Source organism: Topomyia yanbarensis, chromosome 3 (assembly GCF_030247195.1).
Source record: "Topomyia yanbarensis strain Yona2022 chromosome 3, ASM3024719v1, whole genome shotgun sequence".
NCBI classification, from domain to species: Eukaryota; Metazoa; Arthropoda; class Insecta; order Diptera; family Culicidae; genus Topomyia; species Topomyia yanbarensis.
The window spans coordinates 1704890-1722951 of record NC_080672.1 but is presented as its reverse complement, the minus strand read 5'-3'; the positions used below and the strand labels follow the sequence as shown (position 1 = coordinate 1722951).

At 39.0% G+C, this 18062-nt stretch overlaps 1 protein-coding gene across 1 annotated transcript; it reads right to left on the bottom strand.

The window, feature by feature from the left end:
- Window positions 1–15700: 15700 nt before the first annotated feature.
- On the bottom strand, window positions 15701–16899 carry LOC131692877 (uncharacterized). Its single transcript, XM_058980220.1, has 2 exons — window positions 16525–16899; window positions 15701–16463 (listed from the first exon to the last, which is right to left on the bottom strand). Exons 1-2 carry the CDS (start codon window positions 16839–16841, stop codon window positions 15701–15703), a joined length of 1080 nt encoding a protein of 359 aa, XP_058836203.1. The 5' UTR covers window positions 16842–16899.
- Between the last annotated feature and the right edge of the window lie 1163 nt (window positions 16900–18062).

Genomic DNA, 18062 nt, shown 5'->3' with positions numbered 1-18062 from the left:
AGTGTTAAGCAAAACTGCACTACATTAACTGTATTCGAATACGAGTGATAGCTTTACAAAAGTATTCAAATCTACTTCTAACGTAATATTCTAGTGTAACTAGGATTTACGCAACCATCTAAGACTTTTGCGGACATTTTAATTATTCTTCTACAGACATTTTATAAAAACATATGGCATCGCTGATTCAGAGAGCATGGTGTTGTATTAGAATTTGCTATTGTCGGAGGGCAAATAGTAAATTATGTTTACGGAAAGGGTATATAACAAATTGTAACATATAGAATCGGGGAGTAAACTAGCTTATGCCGCAACCTGTTTTTACTGAAGACACTCACGCTCTTGAAAAAATTGCATTTTCAATGTCATTGTGGTTGTGTCCTTTACACAACCCTTTAATTGTTTTTTAAGTGATTAACATTAACGGTCAGGGTTGCCAAAATTAAATCTGCATTTTCGTCCTAAAAATTCTTTTCATCTGTATTTACTCTTCCAAAAATCTGTGTCGATATCTGTATCGAATCAGTTGAGTCGTTTAACCATTTGCTGGATCATCTATCGAAAATATTAATTCTTGTGGTTTAAATCAGTCAAGCAAGGACCTGTTTACATTTTCATAAAAAAAACACTACCCGACGTTCTGATATTTTACATCCAGAAACTTGAACTTTATCGATGTGCACAATGGAAAAATAATTTTCTTCTTCATTTAATGACTTTTGTTGATATATAATGCTATATACATTAAGTCAACCAATGTAACTACCGAATTCTCGGAAAAAATGATGATTAACAAAGTCACAGAGCATTACAATTAACGTTTCTGGAAGTAGACTTCAGCCAGGCGTTTGCTGGGTGCTAACCTGAGTGTATTACAAACCTTTAATTTTCAGAGTGAGCAACTAATCTCAAAAGTGAAGATATATTTTAATATACAGGGCTAAGCTGAGAGAGACAGAGAGGAAGTATTACTGAAACTGAAAAAAAATATTTCTAAAAATAATTTTGGTACATCATTTTTCAAAAATCTGTATATACATACACGGAAAAATCTGTATATCTGTGCATACAGATTCTTGATCTGAAAATGGCTGGAAAATCTGTATAAATACAGATTATTCTGTATTTTTGGTAACCCTGTTAACGGTAGGTACCAAAGAATAGTAAATATCTGAAATTTTTTATCTTTCTTCTGCTTATTGCCACTTGGTCAAGTCTCCCCTTACAATCTTGGTGAAGTCTCCCCAACATTAGTTCGTAAGTTCAATGTCGTGCTAATTTTATAAATAACTATTCCAATATTCCGATTAATGTAGAATAATTTCACTACTTCATATGGATTAACCGTTATGTGTCCAACAACAAAAAACTCTTTAACAGGCCAACCAGGATACCCGGGTAGCCACAAATTGAAATGCTCATAACTATGGCTTCCTTTAACCGATTTGGACACTTTTAGATGTTTTGGATTCAGGAACTCGTCCACTTTTTGATTCTGTAAAGTTGAACCGGATGAAAGGATCTGGTTCTTGGTAATCCGGATTTTCCGGAGTAATGTTCCAGTACTAGGGTATGATTTGAAAATTCTAATAATGTCCAAGCAATATGAGTACCAAAACTCTTCGAATTTTCTCGGAAGTCTGTTATTTATTGTTACGGGACCCTATGGCAATTTGAAAAATGAAATTGGAATGGGATGGCTACTCACGCCCTTCACGGTAACCTACTCCGGAATGTCCGTTCTGGGGTCAAATCACCAAATGGTTCCAAAACCACGAGATACAGCCTACTGATGCAATTCCAAGAATTTTGATACCCATATTGCTAGTATTCCATTGAAATTCCCGAATAGTATCCCAGCACTGGAACATGCTTCCCGAAATCTGGTTTCCCGGGAACCGAATGAAGTAACCCGATTTATTTTTAACAAGTTTAAAAGTGGATGAGTTCCTGTATCCAAAACACCCAAAAGTATCAAAATCGGTTGGAAATTACCTTAGTTATTGGCATTTCAGTTTTGTGGGTACACACGTCGACCTGTTACGTAGTAAAAAAAAATTCAAGAGCCCCTCCATACTCCCCCCTTACTATATCAACAACATTATTAAGTCAAAAGCTTGACTTAGTGAAATTCTAAGATGTCATTGAGTTTCAATTTCCAGCTAAGGATAAAACATGGGAATTTCATTAATTGAAACCTCAAAAGGTACCCGGGTACCGCGTCGGACACATAACGGTTAACATGGTGTTTGAGATCTATAAAAAAGATTAATTACCCTAGTAGATATGTCCATACAAAGTTTGATTAAAATTACATAATTTAACGTAAATTCATTAATTGCGGAATATTTTCCATGCGGAAAGGATTTTTCACTTCAAACTTTTAAAATTACCTGAGGGGATCGAAACAAGTATAAAAAAAGTTTTAAAAAAAATTTATGAACCAAATGGAACACGTTATTGAAAATTTGTTGAATCTTGTGCTTGGTCAAGTCTCTGCTTGTTTCTGTACCGCGCATCATTGCACTAAATAAGCGAAGAATTGCTGAGAGTAAAAATTAAAATAGATTATCAATGTGATAACCATGTGCTCTTTCTAGGTTATCATAGCCCAGAACGTTCAAAATCATGATTTTATTGATCAGATGTTGCATGCTTAGCAAGTAATCTGCTCAACAAAGAACGTTTAATGTGTCACATACTTTGGAATATTTTATCAGAAGATTTTTTTTCTTAGGTGGCGCCTTCTTTGATTCCGCGGTTTGGCGAGCTTTTTGATTCAATTACTATTAATCGGCGATCCTTTTTTCGAACAATGCAAATTATGCGGATTCTCTATAAATAATTACGTACTAAATCAGTGGACGTTCTTTTAATGGCAAAGATTAAACGGCAAACCGCAACCAGACGTGGCGCCACAAACTAATTATGTCGGCACACATATACTATATAACATATAATACCACATTGCTGATCGATATTTTGCAATAGGCCCATATGTCGGAAGGTTTGATCAGGGGTTAAATATGGCCACATCCAAGAGTAAAACTCAACATTAAAGAGTGGAACTCTGGAAATTTGAGTTACATTTATCAATTTTTTATCAATCAAGTTGAGCAAGTTCTTTTTAACGATATTTAGAATATGTTAAAATAGTCCAATAGTCGGATTTCTTCTATAGAAAGTTTCTGTGTATCCACCCGGAAATCGTCTTAGTTCGCTCCCACAATGAATGAAATTCATTCATGAAAAACGGCGGCGGCAAAGCCACCGATTCAACAAGCAAAAGGTCAAAATTCCGCAAAGTAATTGTAGAAACAATATTTTGTTTTGTTTTTCACCGGCGAACACATCGGGTAAGTAGTTTGTTCACATCACCTGCTATTTTTCATGCCACATGCAGCCATCCAACAACAACGTACTTTGTCGATTATGCATTGTGGCTGGTGCTCCTACGGCTACGGCTAGGCCAGTTTAAGAAAGGGGCCAAAAATTGATAAGCGCCCCCGCGGTTGCGTTCGTTTCCCAGCTTGTTCACGTGGTGAATTAATCATTCGTCAGCTGATAGCTAACATGATTCGCATTAAGGACCAATCAATCCAATACCTAAACTATAAAATCAATAGCCGATGCGAGCGAACGATTCAGTTCCTTGCTAAATTCGTGCCAACTAACAACACTCGACTTTGATATGACGTGCGTACGGAGTGGACGAAGGATTTTTCCTTTGGTGATTTTTTTCGTATTTTTCGTGATCAAAGTGGATTCGAGCACAAACTACTTACCGGCTTCTGAGCAGATGACCGCCACAGCTGGAGACAGTGTGCACGGGATCCTTGAACCAGTGAGAGAGTTCGGTTACGATGATTTGGGAAACAGTCTGGATTCTATTGAACCACCGGATAACAATCTATACTCAACCGATACTACCGTTCAAGTGACAAAAGAGCGAAGAATGTTCGGTACTTACAATAATGCTAGTGGTTATGCTAAAAATAAGTGAGTATTGTAAAAGGAAAACAATTTGTGGGTACGAGCTGATTTGTGATTTTTTTTTTGTCTCAGCTACGACGAAATCTCAATGTTGCCGACGGACGAAACCAGTAAATCGGATGAAAGTTTAGTATCTGAGCGTAGAATGAGTGGTCCATACGCAATAATAGCCGATCACAAATTTTCATCAATAGTTAGTTCTGTGAAAATTATTCTATTCATTTTGTTGCTGTCAACTTTACCGACATTCGTGGTTCATTTCATTCTTATTCCTTTAAAAGTGCTACTAGGACTGAAAATGGTTGGTGTAGCAAACCTGGCTGCTTTGATTGCTTGGATTACGCAGCACTGGTCCAAGCACAAACACTGGTTGAAGGATAAACACTGGCTCAAGGATAAACACAAACACAAAACCGGGCTCGGTGGGGGTTTTGGTGGCGTAGAATTAGATGGAGGTATCACGAGTAATTTTCCCATTACGTACGTCGTGACCAATACGAATACTTATTCGAATCCATGTCAGGTACCGTGGTCAAATCATCCAGGTTGCAAGCAAACGAAACCATTTTCATGGTTGGCTCCCTATGGAATCAATACAAATAATAATCGTTACAACACTACAAAAACGAACATTTATACTAATGCGAATAATAGTATTATCAATATTAAAAATAACAGTACCAGTACTAGTAATAATAATAAAAACCAAAACAAGATTATCGCCAACAATAAAATAGACACCAACGCTATTCCACAGGATGGAAATAAGAATCGAAAAACGTGGGACTTTCAACCTTTGAAAGTGGAGGACTTTAAGAACATGACTGAAAGTGATATTAGAACGGTACTGCAATTTCTGAAAAAGAAGTATAACAACGTTAAGGTGGTCTGAAAGTGGATCTGGTTTTGATTTTCCTCGGATAGAACGCGAATATACTTGATATATTAAATTCTATCATTGTATTCGATAGATTTCTTATGTCATCAAATGTCTATTAAATGAAATTTTCATCTTACAACATCCAACTCATCCATTGACTGTTGATTTCATTTTCGCTAGGCTATGCAATTCATTTGTGCAAGTGCCGTGCTTCATAATTGTTTTCAAACCTTTATTTTTTAATCTTTTGAAAGGAAGGCTTCTGTGACCATCCAAGCAATCCACTTTTACACGACATTCTCCTTTAGGGCCCATCTGAAAAGAGACCTCCATGTACCACAGTGGCACTACGTGTGACGAAACCCCAAAATTTGGATTCTTGTAATTCCTCTGAAGAATATTTATTTCGTTTTTCTCTATGTTTGAATTGAATTGTCTTTAAATTTTACAATAATGGAATGAAAAATGATTTTTAAACATATCGTTGAAGCAAGAATGAGGAATCAGTAGCGACTGGTTCAAATGGCACGTACCCCATGTTGATCCGACCTTTGCGCCTTGCTGTCTATTTGTCATTTTCCTGATGGAAAGGATTAGGGTGGTAAGGTTAGGGTTAAGGAAAATAACGACACAGAGAACATGGTCGGTTTTAAGTCAGACCGGACTAAGTGACAAAATATTAATTTTGAGAAAAACGAGTTTACAGTTTGAATCGCAGTATCCTTTACATTATAAATGGAAATTAATTTTTGCCATAATTCTTGTTTATTGTTACATATTTCAAATCTGGCAAAAGTCGAATGTAGCTGACGTAATTCTTTATCCATTGCTATCATTATCTCATTTTTTATGTTTTGCGACTTAGTCCGGTCGGACTTAACACCGACCACATAGACAATACAGAACTATTTTTAGTCCCAAGGGAATAAAAGACACTACTCATTGAGCAGATATATCAACACCTCCGAAGATATTGAGATAACACGACGATAATTCGGCTTAAACCGATTTAGGTTTATAAACTTTCGCCGTGACTTTTTGGAAGCCATAGATCAGTTTATAACCTTTTTTTGACAGTAATTCCAAAGATCGGCCGTCCATACTGCAAAAAATACTGTTCTATTTTCTCTGTACTCGACGTGGTTCTCAGAACTTCCCAGCAAACTCTATAGCTCTTCACCACAGGGGGCTAGGAACAAAAGCGCACCTTAAGCTTCAGCTCCCTGTACTTAGGGTTACATATCAAATGATAAGAAGTTTCGTAATCGGATTCACAAAGATCACACAAATAATACTCAGCACGCTGAATAGTAACCATGTGATGATTGAGTTTGCGATGTTCAATCAGTACCCTGAATAGAATACTGCAATTATGCTTGGAAAGCAAATTTCTTTTCAAATCCATCCTCTGAAGATGGTTTAACTTTGATTGGATTGTCGTGACTTCTCCCTTTTGCAACCACACAAAGCTCCCGTGTGCCTGTATTGGTCTAACAATTGTTGATAGATCCACTGAATGTACTTGGGTTCGAAACCGCAAGATTGGCCGAAGACCATGCCAGCTTTCTTGATTCTGAAATTGATGTGAGCTGTCCAATTAAGTTTTGAGTCAAGAACTACCACAACGTACTTAACAAGATCTACGACAATAATTTTAGAGTCAAAGAACTGTAACGGACGAGCTGCGGTTGTAATCTTTCGTTGCGTGAAAAGTACCATTGATGTTCTATTGGGGCTAACTGCAAGTCCAACTTGTAGACACCATTGTTCAACAACACGTAAGGCTTGTTGTATCAATTCAAAAAGTGTGTTAAAATCATATATTCTTAATAACCCATCGGCGACAAAGATCCATAGAAGTGGTTTTCCTATATTTACTTGTCTTAACGATGAGCACAGTTGTCGGTTGCTAAGCGTTGCGTGTATCCAGTTCGTGATATATAGAGATACTCCATGACCTTGTGCTGCTTCCAAAATGGATCCAAAAGACACGTTGTCAAAAGCACCTTCAATATCAAGAAAAACTCCTAAGCTTTGACGAAAATGCTTTTTCAATCTTTTAGACAGCATTGTGTAACAGGATGGTAGTAGACTTCCCCCGCTGATATGTATTTTGCTTAGCATGCTACGGATGTTCGCCCAAGCTAACATCCTGAATGTAGTGGTCGATTTCACGTTACACTGATTTGAGAAGGAAGGAGGTTCGTTAGACTGATCGGTCTGAAGCTCTTTGCCTGCTTATAAGTGACGCGGCCACCTTTGGGAATGAATTTCACAGATATTTTCCACCACGCTAATGGAATGTATCCTGCTGCAAGACTACAAGTAAGAACTTTTTTCAAAATATGCTTGAAGTGATCATCTTTGAAATAGAACTGGAATGATTTCATCTTTTCCCGGAGACTTGTACAGAGCAAAACTTTCAATCGCCTATTTGATCGATTCGGTTGTCACAATTCTACGAGCAAATGCCTAAGAATCAGAACTATCTGACAACAACAAGGGCAGTCGTCGGTGATGGCTCCGTTCAGCCTACATCTTCGTCAGACAAGTAATCACCATTAGCAGTTCTAATCGAACTGACATGAAAGTGTTTCGATTTCGAAAGTAGCTTACTTAATCTAATAGTCTCGTTAAGACTAGATACATATGTGCAAAGGTTTTTCATCTACTTCGCTCAGAGGATCGAAGGGAATTTCTGTATGTCTTGCGAGCCAACGGAAATGCCTCCGATCTCCGTTCCTGTGTCTGCGATTCCAACCTCTTCTACACAACTTTTTGAGACGAACAAGTTAGGTATCCCACCATGGTGTTCCTCTAGAAGCACGCATAACTAGAAACGGACAAGCCTCTTGGTATGCTGCTACTTGGAGAGTGTTTGCTTTAATCGCAACCTCATCCAAGTCACTTGAAAATTTGATAGTCGGACGATACCCATGCAGCTTAGTCGTTAAGCTCTCATCGTAGAGGTCCCAGTTCGTAGATTTAGGATTACAATATCTGACGATGTTTAGCGAGACGTTTAAATGATCAAAGAGAATGTACTTATGATCAGATGACGACGGTTCGAGTTCGTTAGGTACGAGCCAGTTTGTCAACTCATGCGTAATACCGTCAGAGCAGAGAGTTATATCTAACACCTCTTCTCTGCCAACTCGTGCAAATGTTGGACGATTTCATACATTATGTATATGCAGATTTGTACTACTTGAGTATTCCATCAATTCGGTGCCTCAATTTGATATCGGGGCTGCCCAAAATTATGTGGGTGGTTTGCATCACTGCTGATTTCAAAAAAAACATTTCTGTCATAGTATGATACAACGTTTTTGAAATCATCAGAAAGTGATGGTTCATTACCCGGCAGATATGCGGAACACAGACGAATTTCTTGTTTGTTTTATAAACAGTCATATCGTCATAACCGTGATAGTACAAATGTCGCGAGTTGTAAGGTCGGATATAAGACATGCGTCAATAGAACTATTCGCAAGTATGCATGCACGAGTCATTTCACGTCTTGCTAATTTTGTTGATACTTCCGAAAATTGGGTTAAGTAGTTTTCCAACATAGAAGTTTCCTGTATGGAAATACGGTTCTTGAACCTTTAAATGGGTGTACATAAAAATAATCGAAATAAAAGAATTATGAAATCTCAAAACTGATTCAGATTCAGTGACCCAAAAATTAGTTGAAAACCAAATTTTCGGCCATATAAACCATTTTTAACCCTCCTGATGTCGCCCAAATGGCCCACTGAACGAGCAGCCGCTGGTGCGCTAAGACGACTGCGCTATATTTTCAGAGCAGCCGTGCATTCAGTGCACTAGCGCGACTTCCAAGAGGTTAATAATTTTGCCACCACTTTGTATTGAGATGTGCCACTGTGCGTCCAGAAGGAATGTTGAAAAGCTCCGATGGGAAGGCTCTTGAGTTTTCATTTCTGTTTTAATGTTAGGCTTACGACCTACGCGTCTAATCGCAAAGGATCAATACTTTCACTATTCTTGAAAAAGACTGATTAAGAAAATAAATTATATAGTCTTGAGAAAGGCTGTTGCAGTTTAAAAACTCGAAATAGTCCAAGAGTTATAAAATGCTTTGTGGAATATTTTATTAATAATATATTATGTACCATATGTACTAGTATGCTAAGGTCATAATATTAAGCTTGAATATTACCAAATAACAATATTTATTTATACAAGATTATATGATACATTTAATTCAACAAGCGTAAATCGAGAATGCTTCAAAACAGTTAATACAGGATAATGGGAATCTAGTCGCTTAGGCAACCAGGTGTGATTCCTGACAATAAAGTATTCATTAATTCAGGAAGGCCAAGAAACCTGTGTATGCCAAATATGTAATTTTTGTAAGTAAGGGATACAAAAATCAAAAAATCTATTAACATTCTGTCTGAAAGTTGGAATTTCATTAAAATTTTGGATTTAAGGAATTATAAACAAAATATCAAGAATAGAAAGATTTGAGGTTATGAAGTTTGTATATTGGGGGTGTGTGTGAACGTAACATAATTCATAGATAAGAAACAAAATTAAAATATATTAGCTGACAACAATGAATAGGAAAAAGAAAATGAGTTTAATAAATACAAAAATGTGTTCATAAAATCCCACAGTGTCGATATATATGATTAAATAAAAATTATACCAAATTAAATATGTTTATTAAATTCATCCGAAAATCTAATAATAATCTAGGAATCTAGTACTCAACCAAAAAGCAGTGATCCACGTTACCCCCCCCCCCCCCCAACAGACGCACCATTGTCTACATTTAGGCGACCGTCTGCAGATTTAACACTCCTAGCATCAAGCCAAACAAGTTATAGAAGTCCCGAGTCTCAAAATTAGTTGGAACGCTAACATTAAGTTTCTACATCTACACTGTTCTTCAACAGATCCTAAAATCTATAATACCCATGGATAATCCCCAATTTTGTAGATGTGTTTAGTTGTCAGATGATTGAAAATCGGTTAATATTACGACATGAACACTTTTCCTGTGACATGCTTTTTTGCCCACAAAATATAGGTACATGGAATGCGTTCTGTTGAATTGCATGTTTCGAACAGTTCTGATGGCTCAGTAGAAGATGAGCATTGCATACATACAGGACGTTATGTGGGTTAACAACATGTCACGGGAAAATGTAATTCTGATATCGTCATATTAACCTATTTTCATTTTTGTGGCATACAGACCCATCTGCATCTGTTGTAGAACAGTGATAATATAGCATATTCAAATTAGCGTTCCGACTACCGTCGTGCGGGGCTATTTTGGATATGTGGAGCGGTTTTGCACAATTTTGCATTTTAAATATTTTCAAATAAACGCACTTTTTATTACACTTCTTGCATTTATAAAGGCATATTATTTATTTGTGAGGCTTTGATCTTAGATATCATTCGCCGTAAAATAATTTGATAGAATAAATAGTTATATAGATCATTGAAGAGTCTAGCGTCTTTCAAAAAGGAGATTAATGCATTCTCGTGTGCCGGGTTCTTGGGAAGGATTTCTCAGATTGATAAGGGGGGTTGATACTGCGAGCGGATATCTTGTAGTTCCAAGCAGTTTGTCAGGATGTGTTCTATGGTGGTCCTGGTGTTACATATCGGGCAGAATGGGGGTGTTTTGTGTGCCTGGATCTGTAACCTGGAGAGAGGGGGCTCCTCTTTATGTTTTGAAGATGTCCCGATTACCTACTCCATTGAAAAATGGAGTCATCGAGGGGCTTTGTCATGAAAGTCTCCAAGAGAACTACTATATGTACTCCCTAGAAATGGGTGGCATGTTTTTTTTCGCTCGGGTCAGCACCCGTTCAATCGAAGATGGCGTCGAAACAGCAAGCAGTCCGAGAGCGTGTTGTACGGTTTTACGAAACGCATGGTCATCGTGGAAAAAAGTTTATGGTAGTCTACTTTCAAGACGAAAACGTGCCCGTGAGTACAGTTTACCGAATCGTGGCATCCCTGAGCGTGGCCGGTAGCGGCCGTCCTACGAAGAGAATGTTGAAGAAGAAGGAAGTGTTGAAAAAGCTGTTCGACAAACGGACGGAACGAGTTGGCGTGACGCTGGCCGAAAATATCACTGCTCCCACACCTTCGATTCAACAAACCCTCAAGATGGAGGATATCAGCTGTCGAAAGAAGACTGGATCCCCCGAGTACACGGACGAGCAGATAGCGATCGTGAAATGCAGTGCCGGTGAATGACGAACAACTACCGCGGGACGTCGTTCGTGCTGGACGACGTAAGTTACATTCCGCTCTTGAAGACCCACATTCCAGGAAATGACAGCTACTATTCCAGCGACAAGTCAGCCACACCCCCGAAGTAAAATATAAGTTTAAGCATAAAATTTAATAAAAAGTTATGCTGTACATCGTCATATCGAACAGAGGGATTTCAAAGCCGTGGTTCAAGCCGAGCGCTGTGGCCTTCAATCAACAAGTGTAGCAGGAGCAGTGTCTTGAGAAAATTCTTCTGCCGTTCTTAAAGGAGCATCATGTAAATTGGAAGTACTTCTTCTGGTAGGACAAGGTCACAAAGACGCTGGAGAATTTTGAGCAGAAAAAAATGGACGTCAGTGCAGTTCTTTGACGTTTTTTTGAAGAATAAACATTCTGTTTTTAACAAAAAATACTTAAATCGCTGATTTTTTTTGTTTTTAACTACATGACCGAAAAAAATTTCATTTTTGTTGTTAGTTGGAGTATTTCTCATGGATCAGTTTGCGGTAGTTGGCCCGAGCGATTTCGGGGAGAGTGCCAGCTCGAATTGCTGAAGATATCTTCAGCTGTTTGCAGGATTGTCCATTCATCTCCATTCCACAGTTGTTTGTTTGTCTATTTAGGGTTTTAACCTTAAACCCCCGCCCCCAAGGTTGAGGGGTGTGACGGTATTGCAAACATCATCAAGCATATTGCGTGCATCAGTGCGACAGAACCTCTGACAGACAATTGCTTTAAGATGGTTTTTGCATTACGCCTCGATAGTGGTGCATCGAGGAGACCGAGAGGGCCTTTTTTATTGCATTGCAAACATTGTTCTACAGTTTAATGGCGGTATTCGTGGACGGGTGGGCTCACAGTGATAGTCATTGTGTGTCCATTTATCGGTCGACTTTGTCATCGTGCATAGGCTAATTAAATTAATTTAATAAATGTATAAGTAGGAACCTCTAAGTTGTCGTTTTCTAATAATTGAAGGTTTTCGTACTAGTGTACAATTGTTATGTGCTAGTCGTATGCTTATCTGTGTATGTGTTCGTCTGAGTCTGACAGTTGGGTCACGGAATGGATGCAGAACTGGCGTGTATGATAGAATAGTGGATAATACTTCCTGTGTTCAATTTGTGCATTTGGTTCTATTCATTCGGGAAGGTCGGATTGGGTAAATTAATGTACAATGATGAATGAATGAATTTACAGAAGCACATGAATCATCCATTCCCGGCCAGCATAGCATGATGAAAGTCTAGGCAGAATGTAATTGTCGTTAATAGTAAATATACAATATTTGCTTCATTTAGACGAGTTTGATGGCATGTTACATGTGTTTTTCTATTCTACTTCATTACTCTGTTTCCTTTGTACATCTATTAATAACATGCATACCAAAATAGTATCGATCAATTTATACACTTCTAATCAAGCTCTTTGCACCTTTTTTCTTTAATCGGCATGTTGTGATTCTATTTATTAATCTATCTCTACTATACTCTATCTATACTCATATAGGTACAAACGCCCGTGGCTTTCGCTATAAAACAAACCCGGTCACAAACGCGATCATGCAATTGCAATAATCTACACATACTTATGCCCGCGACTTCGCCAACATGAAAACACCCCGATAGTTAAGTAAACGTAGCACCTATAAACTTCCAAACGCGGTCTCAAGCATTAACCCACCACTCGCACGATCTTGAAACGGTCACGTCCAGAAGTCCAACCTCGGTTCTAGCAGTCTAGACTAATGCCTTCAGTTGAACCAATCAAAAGGATGACGCTCATATTTACTAGACAACACGTTCCACAATGACATGACCTGAAACTCTAGTGATACGGAGAAGCTGACTATTTTCTACCATCTGTGCCATACACTAAAATTAAGGATCAGATACGCAGTCCGCGCACGATCATTCAAGAATACACCCTACATGATTATAAAATCGAAATTATACACACGAAGTCACATACACATGACAAACATGTTACTATACAAATGCTTGATCTCTTCGTGACCATCCACGGCACCTACACCCGCGATCTCGCAAACATAACATCCCGGTGATAAGGTGAATGTCTCAGCGCTTATAAATTTTCAAACGTGGTCTCAAACCCTAAAATCTCCCGCGCTCGCACAATCATGAATCGGACACTTTCGGAAGTTTCTATCCTTGGTATCAGCAGACTAGGTCCATGTCTTCAATTGAACCAATCAAAAAAGAAAGCTCTCATATCAACTGGACAACACCTATGGTGTGATATGGGGTAACTCACTCCCTGTCAGAATGTGAATTGTGCACCGAAAACTAAATATCAGAATGAAGGTCCGCGTGACCATCCAAGAACGCACGCGAAAATATGAATGGTTGCACGGTTAAAAAAATCCAGTTTTGCACACGAAGTCACATGCACGCAAGCACACGTGACAAACACGTTATCATACGAACGCTTAAGCCCTTCGCGATTAACAACACACACACCTACACCCGCGATCGTGGAAACTAGATAACACCCCGGCAATAAGGTGAATGACTTAGCTCTTACGAAGTTTCAAAAGCTGCCTCAAACGCGAACCTGCAAACGTCCGTGTTCGCGCGATCTTCAATCGGTCACGTCCGGAAACCATTACCTTTTGTCCTAGTAACTAAGGTACATTCAGTAGGACCAATCAAAAAATAAAGCTCATATCCACTAGACACCACGTTCCATAGCGACATAACCGGGAGCTCTAGTGATGTTAAAGATTTCACTTTCTTCTAGCATCTGAGCTGTAAACCATAAATGAAGTATTAGATTCACGGTCCGCGTGCGGTCATCCAAGAACGCACGCGAATATGCGAAAGGCACACGGTTATAAAATAGAGTTTATACACGCGAAATTACATGTTAGCACACGCGACATACAAACGCACACGCGATTGAACACGTTAACGTACAAACGCTCGAGCCCTTCGCGATGATACCCGCGATCGCGAAGTCTCTACCTCCGCTCATATCTGAACCGTACAATGAATATCACATTCAGAATCACGGCCCGTTGCAATTGGCCTAAAGCAGTGTTTTAGTGGGCACCATTGCCTGTCTCGTCTGCAATTGTAGCGTGTGAAGGGAAGCCCCTCCCAGAACCTAGCTCTACTGCTCCAGTAGGACAACTCTCGAAAAAAGATGCTTCGCCTGATATTCTATAGGTCCATTTGAGAATAGAGATCGCGGAGAGAGGATATCAATGAACCAGTTATGGTTATGGCTGGTGATCTCAATGCCTTAAAAAATTTCAGCTGTGGATCAAGGGTTGCCCGATATGCACCAGCCTATTTTAGTATATCCACTAGGTAAAACTGATTGGGATGAGAGAGGGGTGGGTCTCAAGTGGGTGATGAGGTGGTCGTTTGAGGGGAATCTGTTGGGGGGCGTGATGACGGGACGGGAGGTGTTTGATCGAAGGAGACTTTGTGGGGGGAATTAGGGAAGGGGGGTGTATAATGTGTGGGGAGGGGGGTAACCCCTCACCACATACCCCTAGCTACGCCACTGTTGAAATACAGAAAACCTATACTGGTAAAAATATTAGGTTAGCGATGGTTAGAGTGATTGCATAACCTTTCTATGTGAGAAAGGCAAAAATGTGGCAAAGTCCAAAAATTCTATTTTTTTCGCGACGTGTCATCTATTTTAAAGACATTTAGCATTGAAAATAAAAAATAAGCAAATCCAAGTTCATACTTAGTTGCGTTTCGGCTTCCTCCTTAGGGTGAAATATAGCATAAATCCAAGTTATTTTGCACCCATTTTAATAAGTTTAGTATCATTTTGATATCATGGTGGTACCAGTTTATATGGGAATTTGCTGTGTGACTGCACTCTTCAACCCATAACTCCGGAACCGGAAGTTCAATCGATAAAAATTTTTATAGCAGCCGCTAGGAAAGTTGTACCTTTCACTTGAGACAAAGTGTGTTCGAAGCAGTCCAGCCATCTCTGAGAAACAGAGTTGAGAAACGTCCTAGGTATTAATATGTGTTGCCAATAAATTGTCTAAAAACACAACTCCTGTTTAAAGTATCACTTACCTCCTGCTAATTCTCGATCTACACAACAAAGCTTAATTGAATATTTATTTTTCTGGCTAATCCTCGTCGCAAATGTGTGGGGGACAAAGGAGCAATAAAATGACATGTATTCGTTGTTTGCTTTTCATTTTTATTATCTGTTCCATTGCTGTCAACAAATCCATACACCTACCGTACAGATGGATGACTTGTCCACGGGTAGCGAGCAAATAGAACACAACAAGTTTTAACGCCCTATAACATTTACCATAGGCACATTGAAATCTTACATTTTATTTCGCGCTCTTTCCAAGCAGTTTTTGTGCTTTTTATGACACCATGTCCTATGAACAAACGGTTTGTTTTCTTTCAGAAAATGACGGATCAGAAAAATATAATTGGATCCACGAAATAGAATAATGAATGTATTCCCGAAAAATCTATACCAACATGATCACAGAATTTCACAAAATTTGAATACGATTCATAGAAAAATAAAACAGATTCACTTTCAGAGTACCTTAATATTTTTATTCTTCTTTTTCAAAAACGATAGTACCGTTTTAATATCATTTGCAACCATACCCTTAAAGTCCTCCAACGACCAAGTCTGCGTGTCCCATATTTTGGGCTTCTTACTACCATATTGTGAAGTATTATTATTATTACTATTATTATTACTATTCGTGTTCGTACTAATCTTTGTGTTTTTGTTTACATTGTTTTGGTTATTATTAGTATTGCTATTATAACTAGTCTTGCTTCCATAGGGCGCCAACCATGGATATGGCTTCTTCGCTTCCCTGCAGCCTGCAAAACTAGACCATGGCATCTCACATGGACTCGAAAAAGCATTCGTATTGGTCTCGACGAACGTGAGGGGAACATTAGTGTTGATACCTCCATCTAAATCTACGCCACCAAAAAGACCACCGAGCCCAGGTTTATTTTTGTGTTTGTCCTTGTGCTTGTCTTTGTCCTTCGACCCGTGCTGTGTAGCCCAAGCAACCAAGGCGGCCACGTTTGCGACGGCAACCATCGTTAGTCCTAGTAGTACTTTCAATGGAATAAGGATGAAATGAACTACAAATGTCGGTACAGTTGACAGCAATAAAATAAACAGCACAATTTTCACTGAACTGACTACTGATTCAAATTTGTGATCAGCTAGTATTGCGTATGGGGGACCCATTCTAGGCTCAGATATATAATTTTCGACAGCTTTATCCGATTTACTGGTTCCGATCGCTGGCAATACCGAGATTTCGTCGTCGCTGAGAAAGAAAACACAAATAAGCTACCACCAATAAATAATTTTCCTTTTAAAATACTCACTTATTTTTAGCATAACCACTAGCAATATTGTAACTGCCGAACAATCTTCGCTCTTTTGTCACTTCAACGGTAGAATCGGTTGGGTGCCGATTGTTATCCGACGGGTCAATAGAAGCTAGGCTATTGTTTCCCAATTCTTTGTAACCAAACTCTCTCACTGGTACGCGATTCCCGGGAACACTATCTCCGGCTGTCACTTGCTCAGTGGCCGACAAATAGTTGCTACGCGAATCCACTGCAATCACGAAAAACCCCAGCAACAGTGAGAAATAATCCACCAAAGGACGAAACCTTCGTCTACTCCGTACGCACGTCATGGCAAAATCAGGCAAGAAACTGAATCATTGGCTCGCTTCGACTATTGGTTTTATAGAGTACGTACTGGGTTGGCTATTATGTGCAACATGTTAGCTATCGGTGGTCGGTTAATTAATTAATCGCGTGAACAAGCGGAAAAATTAACCCGCACCCGGGCAGGCTCGGATCAATTTTCGGTCCCTTTTCCAACTAATATGTAGTAGGATCATCGTGACCATTGTCGACAGGGCACGTTGTTGGTTATGGGTATATAGTAGGTGATGTGAACAAACTACTCAACTAATATGTACGCCAGTGAAAATCAAAACAAAGTGTTGTTACAACTATACCACTGCGGGATGTTGACCTTCTGTTACAACAAATTTCTTCGACTGATTCTCATGCATGAATCGAACTATTTCCAGACGGACACACAGAACAAATAGTATTGACAACAGAATTGCAGTATGAAACTTCTGTTCACTTACCTTACCAATGTCAGCTTCCAGTTATTTCAGCAGCGCTTCAGCGTCCGCGCGATTTGGGTCGTAGAGTTCATCTGACGTCATTGATAATTTTACTCTAGTTGTTTAAACTTATCGTCTAATTCCTGGCGTGCTGCTGCATCACCAGTTCCATCAGATGGAGTAGCGGAATTCTAGTACCAATTGCTCGCAAAACTGTTCCTGTTCCAGGCTTATTCTTTCTGTTAGCATAACCTTTTGTTTTTCGTGAACTTCAACTTTTTGGTACGAATCACTAGCCAATTAAGCAGGTTTGAAAAATAAAATAAATTTCTATCTTGTGCTACACAAAAAATTCACTCGCGTGAAAAAACACGCACAAACGTCTTGTTTCGCGCAAAGCCTACTTAGCCATTTAACCATAGTCAAAATAGTTATGGTCATCGTAAGTTCAGCAATCGAGCCGTTTGATACAGAAGGTCAAATTCCGCAACAATGTTTTAGCAACACGGTTTTTTCTTACTTTACATTGGCGTGCAAATCCAGACTATTTAAACATGCCTAATTAAATGCTCACATTACCCGCAATTTGTTCGCCACTTAAAAGGTAAGCAACAATGTGCTCTCTCGGTTGCAGGCACGGTGATCCTAGCAGTAGTTCGAAAAGGGATCGAAAAATTATTGGTGCCCCCCACGGTTGCGTTAATTTATCCGCTTGTTCACTTGGTAAGTAAATCATCCGTCGGCTGATAGTGAACATTGTTTGCACAATAGCTA